Source organism: Acinonyx jubatus, chromosome B1 (genome assembly GCF_027475565.1).
Source record: "Acinonyx jubatus isolate Ajub_Pintada_27869175 chromosome B1, VMU_Ajub_asm_v1.0, whole genome shotgun sequence".
Lineage (NCBI taxonomy): Eukaryota > Metazoa > Chordata > Mammalia > Carnivora > Felidae > Acinonyx > Acinonyx jubatus.
Window position 1 is genome coordinate 85,726,853 of NC_069382.1, and position 13,866 is coordinate 85,740,718.

At 38.0% G+C, this 13,866-nt stretch overlaps 1 protein-coding gene and 1 pseudogene across 3 annotated transcripts in view; one reads left to right on the forward strand and one right to left on the reverse strand.

Moving 5' to 3' along the window:
- LOC113603057 (SH3 domain-containing protein 21-like) overlaps positions 1-3,598 on the reverse strand; it is a 44,251-nt pseudogene extending 40,653 nt beyond the window's left edge.
- Positions 3,237-13,866, forward strand: part of SLC7A11 (solute carrier family 7 member 11) — a 126,432-nt gene continuing 115,802 nt past the window's right edge. Inside the window, exons 1-3 of one of the 3 annotated variants that reach the window (XM_053216960.1) lie at positions 3,237-4,124; positions 7,895-8,021; positions 12,829-12,944. In XM_053216960.1, coding sequence (XP_053072935.1) covers positions 3,848-4,124; positions 7,895-8,021; positions 12,829-12,944 — 520 coding nt within the window. In that variant the 5' untranslated portion in view covers positions 3,237-3,847. The remainder of the gene's footprint in view (positions 4,125-7,894; positions 8,022-12,828; positions 12,945-13,866) is intronic. The other 2 variants (XR_008296118.1, XM_015073596.3) reach the window with 2 other exon arrangements.

Sequence of the window (13,866 nt, forward strand, 5' to 3'; positions counted from 1 at the left end):
GTGTCTATTAGAACCATAATGTGAGCAAGAAATTTATACCACATATATATTTTTAATTTTAAGTAGCCACATTAAAAAATAGAATGACACAGGTGAAATTAATATGAATAATACAATTATTAAGGAGATTATTTTGTTCTTTTTTTTTAAAACAAGATTTCAAATTCTAGTGGATATTTTACACTTACAGCACATCCCAGTTGGACTAGCCACATTTCCGATGCTGATAACCACATGTGTCTAATGACTATCATATATTATATACCAACCCAGTTTAGAAGCTTTAATGATACGCCATTTACATTTAGCTACACCATTCCTGTTGCTGTGTGTGTGTGTGTGTGTGTGTGTGTGTGTGTGTGTGTGTGATGAAGTAGCTTATCTAACAAGGAAACTATGTAGCTTATAGAATTGAAGGAAGATCTTCAGGATCTAGAGCCAATCTGGGTCCCTTAGGAACTATACCTGGCCTTGATGATGCTGGGATTTTGTAAGTGTCTCTTATCTCTGCATATTCTCTTTTATGTCATGAGGATTTACTAAACATGGCAGGACACATGGCCACCAGTTGTTCTGGGTCACATCTTTACAACTTCCAATAGTTGAGAAAAGATAAATCTAATTTTGTTTAATAATATCCTGGCTCAGGTCACATTCCTAAACCCTCCAGCCAGGAAGGGTATTTTTTTAACTTTTTTTTTTAACGTTTATTTATTATTGAGACACAGAAAGAGAGAGAGACAGAGCATGAGCGTGGGAGGGGCACAGAGAGGAGGAGGCACAGAATCTGAAGTAGGCTCCAGGTTCTGAGCTGTCAGCACAGAGCCCAACGTGGGGCTCGAACTCACACACCATGAGATCATGACCTAAGCCAAAGTCGGACGTTTAAGTGACTGAGCCACCCAGGCGCCCCTAGGATTATTTTTGGCCAAGTCATTACGTGTCCATATTTATAATCATGAGACAGAAATTATTACCAGAAAAGGGAAGCTACCACAGTATATCACATCTGCTTCTTATATAAGATAATTTAGAGATCTGGGGTTATCCATTGTATACAAAAAGCACTAAATAAATATTTGTAAATAGGGATAACCTGGGATAACCTCCTGATTTGACAGGAATGCTTAAAATAAGGACTGAAGCAGGTGGAAGAATATAAATGCATTTGCTTGGAATTCGTTTTTATGATACACACATATTTGAAGACTATAAATTTTTAGTTTATAAGTTTGGGACTGTTGATTATAAGGGTTTGTTAATATTGAAGATAACTTAAAATTTACTGTGTAACCTGAATTTTCTGCAAATTTCTGGGTGGCTGGATGAGGTATGCTCATGTCTGCAGCTTTGCAGAATTTTTGAATATGACTTTCTTACATGACAGCAATAATCCTTTTGGCCATTAGTCTGACTTCAAGTTTTCTCTGTACATATGTTTAAAATACTGAAAAGGAGGAGAATGTTATTTAATATTGAAAAAAAAACATTTTTTTCTTCTTTTAGAATTTGTCTAACTTCCTGTCTCAGTGGGATCTTAGTCTCAGCTTATTAATTCAGTCATTTAGCACAAAATTTAAAATTGAAGTGTGGTTTGGTGTGAGGTACAGATAAAAAGTTATTCCCTGGAATTTCCAGTGTTCTACTTTTAAGTCCTATTTCTTCAGCACTAATCTATTCTCCTTTTGGGGAAACAAAAAGCCTCTCCCTTCACTTGTGTGAGGGGAAAAAAGGTAGGGAGGAGGAGGAGGAGGAAGAGGAGGAGGAGGAGGAGGGGGGGGAGGAGGAGGAGGAGGAGGAGGAGGAGAATTTTCCTTTAGCTGTCTCTTTTAGGGATATCAACAAGGTTAAATGAGGGAAACTACCCATTTTTACTTTATGAAAGGCATAACGACAGGGAAAAACTATTTGGGCTGTATAAAAACCCTGACTTGGGATACCTAAAGCAAATTGTATAGGAATTAGGTGGAAAATATGAAAAGGAAATGATACGGCTGCATGTATTTGGATGATAGAGCACGGACATGGTATAATTTTCTCAGGTCTCAAAATAACAGAAAATGGTTCTGACCTTCTTCCTCCACGCTGCTTTCCTAGTGGCTATTTCTTTCTTGCATCCTCTGGACCTCCCACCCACCTCATCCCCCACCTCTTGCACACAAGTTTTTTTGTTTGTTATTCTTGTTCAGACATTTCGAAGTGTATTTAATGGTGTTTGTAAACGTAGCTTCAGGATAATGATAAGGTCAAATTCTTCCCACTGCATCTAAAACCACCTACAACCACAGCCAAAAGTGACATCTAGAATGAAATCTGGCCATTTGCAACAGTATGGACAGAGCTGGAGGGTATTATGCTAAGCAAATTAAGTCGGTCAGAGAAAGACAGATACCACATGATTTCACTCATATGTGGAATTTGAGAAACTTGACGGATGATCATAGGGGAAGGTAGAATTCCTTTTCTGTTGGTATTTATTTTAGGGACACTAGATTCAGAAAGTTAGTAGGGTTTTAAAGTGTTTTGCCTTTCTTACCATTTTCAGTAAACATTTTAATCTTAGCTTATATTTCCAATTCATTTTAAATTTATAATCATGATACAACAATACTTCATACATGTTAGAAAAAAAATCATACCTAATAACATCACCTTCCCAAACTATTATTCTATGTGTTCCTTTTTAAGTTTTTGCTATATGCGTAGTTTTATGTCATTGTAACTACTGCTTAATTTTAAAATTACTTTTTTTTTTGGTAATTCAATGAAACAACATGCAAATGAAGAATATGTATCTTTTACTTTAGGACAACACCTAGAGCTGATGAGAATCAGAAAACAGCTGTTTTCTGGAGTCACTGTGATTTTTAAGTTTGTCACACTCAGGTAGTGACTTTAAATACAAGTTTACTACTGGTAGCAAGAAATAATTTTTCTCTTTTAATGTTGAATAAGTCTCACAGTGGTATGTCTGACAGCAACCATACAGAATCAGTCTCGCTTGACTGTATTGTTCAGAAACCCAAAGTAAAAAAAAAAATAAGCAGAAAACATGAAATCTCAAAATGTTTTGTTATAAAGAATGCAGCTTTGGGTTACGCTCTATTATCAAAACAGCTGTGCGTGACATGTCTTTATACGTAAGTTAAAAAAGAAACTCCTCGCAAAGCAGTGATCATTTCCTGTTTCATTTTTCATTTTCTTTTCGCGGGAAGAGTCCCTCACTCTTAGCTTTTGTCCCTCACTAGGAGTTGCTTTAAATCTCTGGGAAGGTCTGTTCCGAATTTACTCCTCCTGGATTGGTTAAGATCCCTTTTAAGTGTGTGCTTTGTTCTCTGAAAAGCTGAGGTCAGTTGAGCAACATGCTGCTAATGTTTGGGGGAAAAAAAAAGAGCTGAGTAATGCTGGAGCCTTCTCATGTGGCTGATGCAAACCTGGAGAATTTGCATCATCATTAAGCTGGAATAAGTTGGTGTGACAGGCAGGAGCTTAAATACCAGCCCATGAGGAAGCTGAGCTGGTCTGTAATGATAGGGCGGCAGCAGCAGCCGCAGCCGCAGAGGTAGAGTCGGAGGTGGTGGAGGAGCGAGAGCACCATGAACACACAGGTGTTTCTGAGCAGTAATCAGAGAGCTGGGAAGGAGAAAAAGGCACCTTTGAGTTTTTACCTGTGAACACAATAGCCCTGAGAGAGACAATCTGAAAGCAAAGAGGAAGAGATTTGGTCAGTCACACCAAGAGAGACCAAAGTGGAAAGTTTTGGGTTTTGTTCTTGTTTTTGTTTGGTTTTGTTGTTGCTTTTTTTTTTTTTTTTCCTGTGTTTCCTTTTTCCCCGCGTGTCACTACAATGGTCAGAAAGCCTGTTGTGTCCACCATCTCCAGTGGAGGTTACCTGCAGGGGAATGTTAATGGGAAGCTGCCTTCTTTGGGTGGCAAGGAGCCACCTGGGCAGGAGAAAGTGGTGCTGAAGAAGAAAATCACTTTGCTGAGGGGCATCTCCATCATCATTGGCACGATCATTGGAGCAGGAATCTTCATCTCTCCTAAGGGCGTGCTCCAGAACACGGGCAGCGTGGGCATGTCTCTGATTATCTGGACAGTCTGTGGGGTCCTGTCTCTGTTTGGTGAGTGCAGCTTCTTCTCTGGGGGGTATGTCTGTGGAGCCGGGCAGTTTGCTCTCTGGGAAAGCAAAGAGTACTTTTTAAGGAGTGAATGAATGGCAAAGGCTACGCCAAAGGCTCTGATTCTTGTTGAAGTATGCGAACTACCCAAACACAGCGTCCACTGTTGGCAGGATCCTGCATTCCACCGACTTGCTTCCACAGCCCCTACTCTCTTTCCCTGACTCCGGCAGACTCTTTTCTGACTTTTCCCTGTGGCCATGAGAGCAAAGGCTCACTTTGATGACCCGAGAAAATAGATGCGAGCTTTCTGTACCGGGCAGTTGTTCTCAGTGACTTGTGTTTGAGGGATCTTGGCAGCTGGCCCGCCGAATGAAACACCTGTGAAGTGAAACCCGGCATGGCCTATTTAGACACAGAGCTTAGTATTCAGCAGAAGTTTGACAGTGTTTTGATTGGCAAAATAAACCGCGGGTGGGGGTGGGGGGGAGAGGGCAGTCGTCTTCTTTTTAATTTTTTAACTTGGCGTGCTTGTCCATTGCTGCTATTATTTCAAAAGTCCTTGCCGTGGAAATACGTGTGGTGGCACATAACTCAATTCCTGTGATAAGTGGGAATATTGCAAGGGTCTGAGCGCATTTCAAAGTTTTTCAATCTCTCGTCTCTCCCTCTCACCCCGAAATGTTTGCAACATGAATAGTAAAACCGGAACTGGGTGTTAGTTTGCTGTGCTTGCCCAGATCTACTTTCTTCATTTATAGTTCAGTGGGTCTTCGCGGACGTAGATAACTTGCCCGTCGGTTCACTGAGTTAACCTGCACAGAACTAGTAGTAGAAGGAGGACTATTAATTTTGCTTCAAGTTCTAGATCTCTTTTGTTGATTTGATATTGCCAGCAAAGAGGTAATAGATACCTTTCACGGGGTGCGCAAGTTACCAGAAAGCTACCTGAGTTCCTTACAAAGGTGACAAAAGCTGGCGAGTGGTCAAAAAAATTAAATTTTATCTACACTATGGGGGAAAATGTCCAAGATGTATCTGCTCTTTCGTGGCAACCAGTATGTTTTAATTCCAAAAGGCCCTGCTCTTTAAAGGTACTAACAGAAAGCTTTGTCCTAACTCTAGGACTAAGTACTAACTCTTGGTCCTACATGTACCAATCCATTCATTCTTAAGGCCTTGTGGTGTTTTAGTGCATTGGTTTGGGTATTCATCTAGAGAAGTCAGATTTCCATCAGGAAGAAGTAAAATTCATTAAAACAACGCTGTGATATAGAAAGATGTGTAGAAGAATTATTTTAGGTTTTTAAAAAGAGTTGGTGGTATTCTGTATGGTTCTGGCATGTACATTTATAGACAAAGAGAAACTTATTCATTGCTCTTCTTAACTGACTTTGTGCACCCTCAGTCTTTACTCTTCTACAAGTATTTGTAAATTGAGAATAAATCAATGTCCGATAGGAAAAACCATAACCAATTTCCTGGACTTTTCATACTTCTATACATGCAGCTCCCACTATGTGATTCGATTTTTATACATAATAAAAGGTTATTCACATATAGAAAAATTAATTGCTGTGAGGATTAAACTAGTTAAAATGCTATTCCACTAGGAAAATATGGTTCTGCGTAAGTATATCAACTCAAGCAGAAGCTCAGGAAAAAAAAAATGTTAAAAGGACTAGCTCAGGTTACATTTGAGTTGATATTCTTTGATTACTAATCCCAGGGAGCATGCTCCTGTATTAATCTTCTTATCTGTATTTACATTTTATTTGTCACTTAAGTTCCTAGGAGCTTTTTGACAGGAGTGCCTTCCTAACAGGAAGCAAAGCAAAATGTAAAGAAAACAAATACTTTCTCTTAGAACTCTAGAACTCGGGGACTACGAGTAAAGAATCTGTATATTTGGTTTACAATTTTTTTAAAGCCGGGGTCAATACATGGATTTTTACATCTTGTTTTGAACTTTTTTCATCTGGGTAAAATGGTTATGGAGCTTGAGACTTTTAAATGAAAATCTCATTCCTCCCGAACTCAATTTAAACCCAGGGCAACCATCCTGGAGTTTCAGCAAAGCAGACACAGGTCTAGGTATTGATTGTCTGGCAATAAATTCTGAGGTACTTAAGACTTTCCAATAACATTTTATATGGGAAGCTCTTTTATACAGGCTACCAACATGGTGACTGGTTTCCAACAGAGTGAATTGCAACCAGTTACAATTAGTTACAAATAGGCAAACTATATTAGTGGTCCTTAAATATTAATCTGCAGACTAGGTGTTTTAAAATCATCTGTATAGGGGTGCCTGGGTGGCTCATTTGGTTAAGCATCTGACTCTTGACTTCAGCTCAGGTCATGATCTCACAGTTCATGAGTTCAAGCCCAGCATGGGAGTCTCCTTGGGATTCTGTCTCTCTCTCTGTTTCTCCCCTGCTTTCCCCCACCCCTCTCTCTCTCTCTCAAAATAAATAAAAAACTTAAAAAAATAATAAAATCATCTATACAAAATTTAAAATAATAGACTTGTTTGGCTCTCTTTGTTGGAGAGTTTGGACTGACTTGGTAGTGAACAAACTGTAGGGTATGGCCTTAGATTCTGTTTTCGTGTGTATGCTTTTGTGTGTGTGGAAATTTATTTTCAGGTGATTCTGATACAGAGCTAGGTTTGGGAATAGGATCAACGGTACTAAGATATAACTGAATATCCAAATTTTATACATGTTGACAGTTCTGCATGAAGCTTTACTATAATAATTTCCCACACTTCTAGTCTCTGAAGTAGTTCAAGCAAGAATTTGTGTTACATTTGAGTACTTTGCAGAATGAATAGAATTTTTCACGTATTACCAAGATGTATTTTTCATTTTCTTGGTAGTTAATTGCTCAAATTAGTAGGCATATTTCATGAGGTATTCTCAATGTATCAGGCCCAGTACTGTCCTTGGAGCCCAATATCGCATTTATAAACACAACTCCCTTATGAGGTAAGAATTGAGATCTCATTTTATAGATAAAGAAACTTACATTTGGGGAGGTTACATAACTTGCTCAAGCCCATGTGCATTGCATTGCTAAATGTTAAGATGGCTAAATGTTTATAATTAATTTTACCTAATATACATAAGTTATAGCATCTCTTTTTAAACAGTATGTTCTTTTAACTACTCAGAAGTGTACTTTTCAAAAAATATCCAAGAAAATCTTTTCTAGAAATAGAATATTGGAGTCAAATTTCATTTTCTTGACAAACCATATCCTACAAATTAAATGAAGTCTTGCAAGGCCAAGAGTCTATACTTTTCTGAAGCACAAATAAATTTTGTTAATTTTGATGTGCAACAGAAATACTATTGATTAAAAGGATTCTTAATATAATAAGCTCAATTTGGGATAATTCCTTGTCTTGGTGTGTAGTTCCTTTAAAAATAGGTTGGTATTATTGGCATCTATCTTCTCTTTTTCTCAGGTTTGAGATTCATAATTCTTAATAATATGATATTATTTTAGAAGTTTGTCTTTACCATTTCAAATAAAATTACATTGTTTGAACAGAATGAACTAGATCTCAACCATGCGGAAGTTAGAAAAGGGATTTGATGGCTCCTAACAATCAGATGACTGTTACTTCTCTTGAAATAAACACCTCACTCAGACCAAAGGATGTAGTAACATGTTACCTAAACATAAATATCGTTGCATCAACTCTACCTTCGGATGACTAAGTAATATTTTAATTTTGTACCTTTTTTATTATGAATACTTCACAGGAGCCTTGTCCTATGCTGAATTGGGAACAAGTATAAAGAAATCTGGTGGTCATTATACATACATTCTGGAAGTCTTTGGCCCATTACCAGCTTTCGTACGAGTCTGGGTGGAACTGCTCATAATACGGTGAGAGCATAGATAAGAAAACAGTTAAGGAAAAATAAATCCATTCATTACACCCTTCTTTAAATCATCTTAATTGTTTTTAACTGAGTAGAACTATGTGTGTCATGTGACTATGTTGTAAACATGTCTATTTCAGGATGTGAAATCTATGATAAGATACCTCTCTCAATGTTTTTAATGCAGTTTTCTCTCTGGCAATAGTTCTCCGTTCCTGCCAAACTTTTAAAGTGTCTGATTTTCTTTAATATTCAGTTATCTTCTGACATTTCTAGAAAGTATGTTGACTCGAAAGGATATGAAGCATCAAAATCCACCTTGATAAATCATGCGTTTTGACTGGCCAGACAAAATTAAATGTTATGCTAGTAGGTGGAGTTTTTCTTCTTGTAGATTCCATTGTCTTTTAACTTTCCTCAATTGTCGTGACTAGGAAACTTCTGTGCCTAACAACTTAGTGTGTCATTGAGTTTTATACTTTGCACACAAAAATGACTTGACATGAATGACTCATTTCCTCTTGTTAAGCAAATCAGCGAACTATAGTTGCCAAAAAAAAAAAAACAACGTTTTATTGCTGTAAAAAATTGTCTTCGTTTAAAATCCAAACAAATATTGCTAAGTCACTCTGAATAGCACATTTCCTTTCACATTGTGGGAAACCTGTGATGTCATGTGTACAGTTTAGAGTAACACGCTTCCTTAAGGTAACTGCTACCAGAAGATGTGACTTACACATCCTGATTGTAGAGCTTAACGGTAATAACTGGAGAAACTTGTTCTTACTGTAAACTTATCAGACATACACAGCTGAGAGCGCCAGTGAGCTTTTATCCTAATACTTGGGGCATAAGTGGCAAATGCAGAGCTAATAAGTATCGATTTAACACTAGCCATGATTTTATAGTCATAGGCATTTCTTTTTTAACAAAGAGCTTAGATTGGTATTTACTTCTCTGTTAAGTCTGTTCTCATTTTAGACAATTCTGCATTATTTAAAACCTGTTATAACGAAAATAATGTTAAAGAAGTATTTTGTTCCTTTTCTAAAAGCTGGGATTTGCTTAGGATGTACCTTCTGCTGTTTTTTGATTTATCTGAATATTACTCTTCAAAGGTTAACCTAAATCTTACCTCTTCCACAGTTAATTTCCTGGTTACCCTAGTTTCTATTTCTTTTCTCTCTTAATTCTTCTGAAAAAAAAATCAGTCTCCCATTTTTATTTGACATTCAACATATCTTGTGTTCTTACTTAATATGTCAGGTGTCTTTTTTAAAAAAATTTTTTTTAACGTTTATTTATTTTTGGGACAGAGAGAGACAGAGCATGAACGGGGGAGGGGCAGAGAGAGAGGGAGACACAGAATCTGAAACAGGCTCCAGGCTCTGAGCAGTCAGCACAGAGCCCGACGTGGGGCTCGAACTCACGGACCGCGAGATCGTGACCTGAGCCGAAGTCGGACGCTTAACCGACTGAGCCACCCAGGCGCCCCGATATGTCAGGTGTCTATGTTCTATTTACCCATTAGAACTACAGGCATTTTAAGTGCATAAGACCAAGCCTCACACTTTTGAAACCATTATACTTCTTAATCACTGTCCTGAGCATTACAGACAGTAAATTCTTTTTGAACAACAATATTAAATTCTTTTTGAATAATTTAATTCTTTTTGACTGAAAGTTTAAGGTTACAATATTTTGGATTTGACATTCTCAGCATTCAAATGAAGACACTTGGGGCACCTGGGTGGCTCAGTCGGTTGAGCATCTGACTTCAGCTCAGGTCATGATCTCACAGTTCACGAGTTCCAGCACTTTGTTGGGCTCTCTACTCTCAGCAAGGAGCCCACTTCCGATCTTCTGTCTCCCTCTCTCTACCCCCTCCCTTGCTCTCTCTCTCTCTCTCAAAAATAAATAAGCATTAAGTGAGGACACTACTTATTCAGGGTGCTGGGCTGTTAGGATGGTGGGCTTTGGAGCCTGATATAGCTGCACCTGAATCCCTCTTCAGCTAGGTATATGTTGCATGGCTTTAGCTAACTACTGGGCATTGTGATGAACGTGATCATTGTGTTCACAATAGCACAGATACAGTGTTCATTCACTTATTTATTCATTCCTTAAACAGCTACTGAATGGTGAATGGTAAGTTAAAGAGACTGTAAGTGGAATGACCCACAATTCTTGCTCCCGGGTAGCTCATAATCAAATGTTATTTACATTGCAAAACAGCTGCTTCATGGGGTGTGTGTGTATGCGTGTGTGTGTGTGTGTGTGTGTGTGTACTGACAGAGGAAATTATCCAGATATACTCTAGAAGCTTTTTTTAAAGGGTTCATATATTCCTTTGTAATAAGAGACTCCCATTGCCTGGTTGGTCTTCTAAATAAACAGAGTAATGAATGACTTGTGGAGTGACAAGATACCTAGGTACTTTAATATTTCTCATCTGCTCATAACACCCAGGATGCCTAAATACTTAAAATTTTGCTTGAGGGTAAGTCACTGTTGTCAGAAATAATCTGTAGAACACAGATTTCAAGAAAATAAATACCATATATCAGTACATAGCAGGGTCATTAGATGATTGAATTCACACATTAACCATATATTCAATGTTTATTTGGTTTCTACTTATGATAGATACTATACTAAACACTGGCAAATAATAGTGACTAAGATGGACACAGTCTTGAACTCATGATCCTCAGTGTCATGCTAGGGAAAGAGTTATCAATCAAGAAATCACATAGTGAAGATAAAGTTGCTACTGTGATCAGCGAAAGGGAAGCCATGGGCCTTCATAAGGGAGTATACTCAGAGACCTCTCACCCAACCGGAAGGGTAAAGGAATTTCCCTGGGCCAAGAAAGACTGAACAAAGATATAGGGTGTAAAAAACTACCAATGAGTTGTAGGGGCTCCCGGTAAAGGGTGTTCAGCTCCTTCCAGTGAGAAGAAGTAAACTAAGAGGAAGGGAACACTTAGACTAGATGGAGCCTTCACAGAAGGATTTTGCATATTCTGAGCATGTTTTGAAAGCACTAAAATGAGGTGATCAGATTTTAATTTATACATCAAAAATTTACAAATGATGAAGAACAGGAAAACAGTCTTTTGTTGGGGTAAGGGAGAAGAGGGGGTCCTTGGGAAAAGAAGAAAATGAAAAAAAAAAGTATGGTGCTATTGAGTACAAGCAGGCCAAGTTTGGAACGTAGTTGTGGTTGGTTTTCTGACAATCTAAGGTGTTGGGCAACTATGGGAAGAGAAGCTGAAAGAGAAGAATGGCATGAGAAACTAGATAATTTCATGAACTTGCCTGTGTATTTAAAGAATATATATTCATACATACATGTATTTATTTATTTATTTATTTATTTTTTTTTTCAACGTTTATTTATTTTTGGGACAGAGAGAGATGGAGCATGAATGGGGGAGGGGCAGAGAGAGAGGGAGACACAGAATTGGAAACAGGCTCCAGGCTCTGAGCCATCAGCCCAGAGCCTGACGCGGGGCTCGAACTCAGGGACCGCGAGATCGTGACCTGGCTGAAGTCAGACGCTTAACCGACTGCGCCACCCAGGTGCCCCTCATACATACATGTATTTAAAGGCACATGTAATTATCTCATAGAAATATTTGAAGAATTAAAGTAGAATGGTTTCTTACCTATTTACTATAAACCTGCACTTATTTCATTTTCTCATTCATGTTTTCTCAGTTGTATAAAATTACAAGAGCATTTTTACTTTTTGACTTTTACTTTGCATCTAAATATTTCTAAGAAATTAAGAATAATCACTTGCCTCTTCACGTTTTTGTCTGTACTAGAAAAATAAGAACATAATGTTAAGGGCATAAGCATGTATTTTCAATGAATACTTATTAATACTAATTTTTATATCTGAATTTTGGGGGCCCCTGGGTGGCTTAGTTGGCTAAGCATCCGACTTTGGCTCCAGTCATGATCTTATGGTTTGTAAGTTCAAGCCCCGCATTGGGCTCTGTGCTGACAGCTCAGAGCCTGGAGCCTGCTTCGGATTCTGTGTCTCCTCCTCTCTCTGCCCCTCCCCTGCTCATGCTCTGTCTCTCTCTGTCTCTCAATAATAAATAAACATTAAATTTTTTTTTTTTTAAATCTGAGTTTTGTATTCATTTTCTTGACTGGGCTCCCAACTCATTAGATCTACACCCTTAACCCATTCATGCTGTGGCTGGAGTTTAGTTGTTGACTTATTATTATTTTTTTTTAATGTTTATTTTTGAGAGAGAGAGAGAGAGAGACAGAGCACGAGTAGGGAAGGGCAGAGAGAAAGGGTGACACAGAATCCAAAGCAGGCTCCAGGCTCTGAGCTGTCGGCACCAAGCCCAATGTGGGGTTCGAACCCACAAACTGTGAGATCATGACCTGAGCCGAAGTTAGACGCTCAACGGACTGAGTCACCCAGGCACCCCTAGTTGTTGACTTATTAAGAAGACTGCTTCTTGTATAGCCCAGTTCTGCCAGGATCTCAAATAATAAACTAAATTTTTAAGGAAAAAAAAGTCAAATATAGGAGAGCAGGGGCAAAACTGATAGCACCCAGTCTTGCTTCCATGAATATGTGAAGTGTAAGCTAGCCACCAAAGTTATAGGCAATATTTCATTTGGACTATCTGTGACAACCTAATCAAATGTGGAGTTTGGAAAACTATAGGCTTTCCTATTTAACATGTTCTATATGTTGAATAACATTACCTCAAGGTAGAAAAAGTTTAGCAAAGATGCTATTTATTTTTTCCTTTGTTAACCTGAATATTCTTTTCCAGCCCCGCAGCCACTGCTGTGATTTCTCTGGCATTTGGACGCTACATTCTGGAACCATTTTTTATTCAGTGTGAAATTCCTGAACTTGCAATCAAGCTCATTACAGCCGTGGGCATAAGTGAGTATCATAGGTCTAAATGTGAAAAAGAAAAAAAAAAAGAGCAAAAGTGATTGATAACAAAGCTTCTTTAGACATTATGATGGGACTGCTTTCCACATCATGCTCTTTTCCCTTCAGTTCCTTGCCAAATTTATGTTGGAAAATAAAGAAAAGATTAAGGATTTGGAGTGATCCCTGGTATTACATTATATGCCAGTTTTGCATTGGGTCAATAGATATGATGGCCAATCTTCTGATATAGGCAAACGAAAACCACCTTATTAGTAAAATAACAGTTCTCGTGGAGTACATGAGAAGAGAATTTTACAGATGAAAACCCAATTATTTCATGGGTTTTTGAATTAGAATTTTGTCCTTTCTCACTGATAACATGTTACGTGATAACTCATTGTCACGGAGTGCTGTTCATGTGTAGGGTGTGTGCATTGTGTTGATATATTTTATACTGTTAGCAAACTGTCACGCTCAGTGTTACGGTTTTAGCTGCCCGTTGATGGTCACGATAAAAAGTCTTCTTTTTCATATTCGCTTACTAGTAGCACTTCTCAAATTGGATCTCCAAGTTAGAAATTTGTTCATGTTTATCACCGTGCCCAAATTCTGGATAGTTTTTAAAAGAAATGGAAAAGGGGAACATGCACAACATTACCTAAGTGATATGAAGCCAAACCTTCGAATAGTATGGGAAACAATAATACTTCCAGATGCTAATTGACTCAGTTTGAAGAATCAATATGATCATGTTTGATTAAGTTGGAACTATTTGGAAATAGCAAGCAACGCAGGAATAACTAATTGCATACTTATGAAGAATTTTCAGTTAGGCGTGTCTAAGGTGTTTCAGTACAACGATGAAGAGAATGATGTACGGTGAGTGGTTCGTTTGCAGGAATTACACGTAAAAATATCTCTAGTGTAG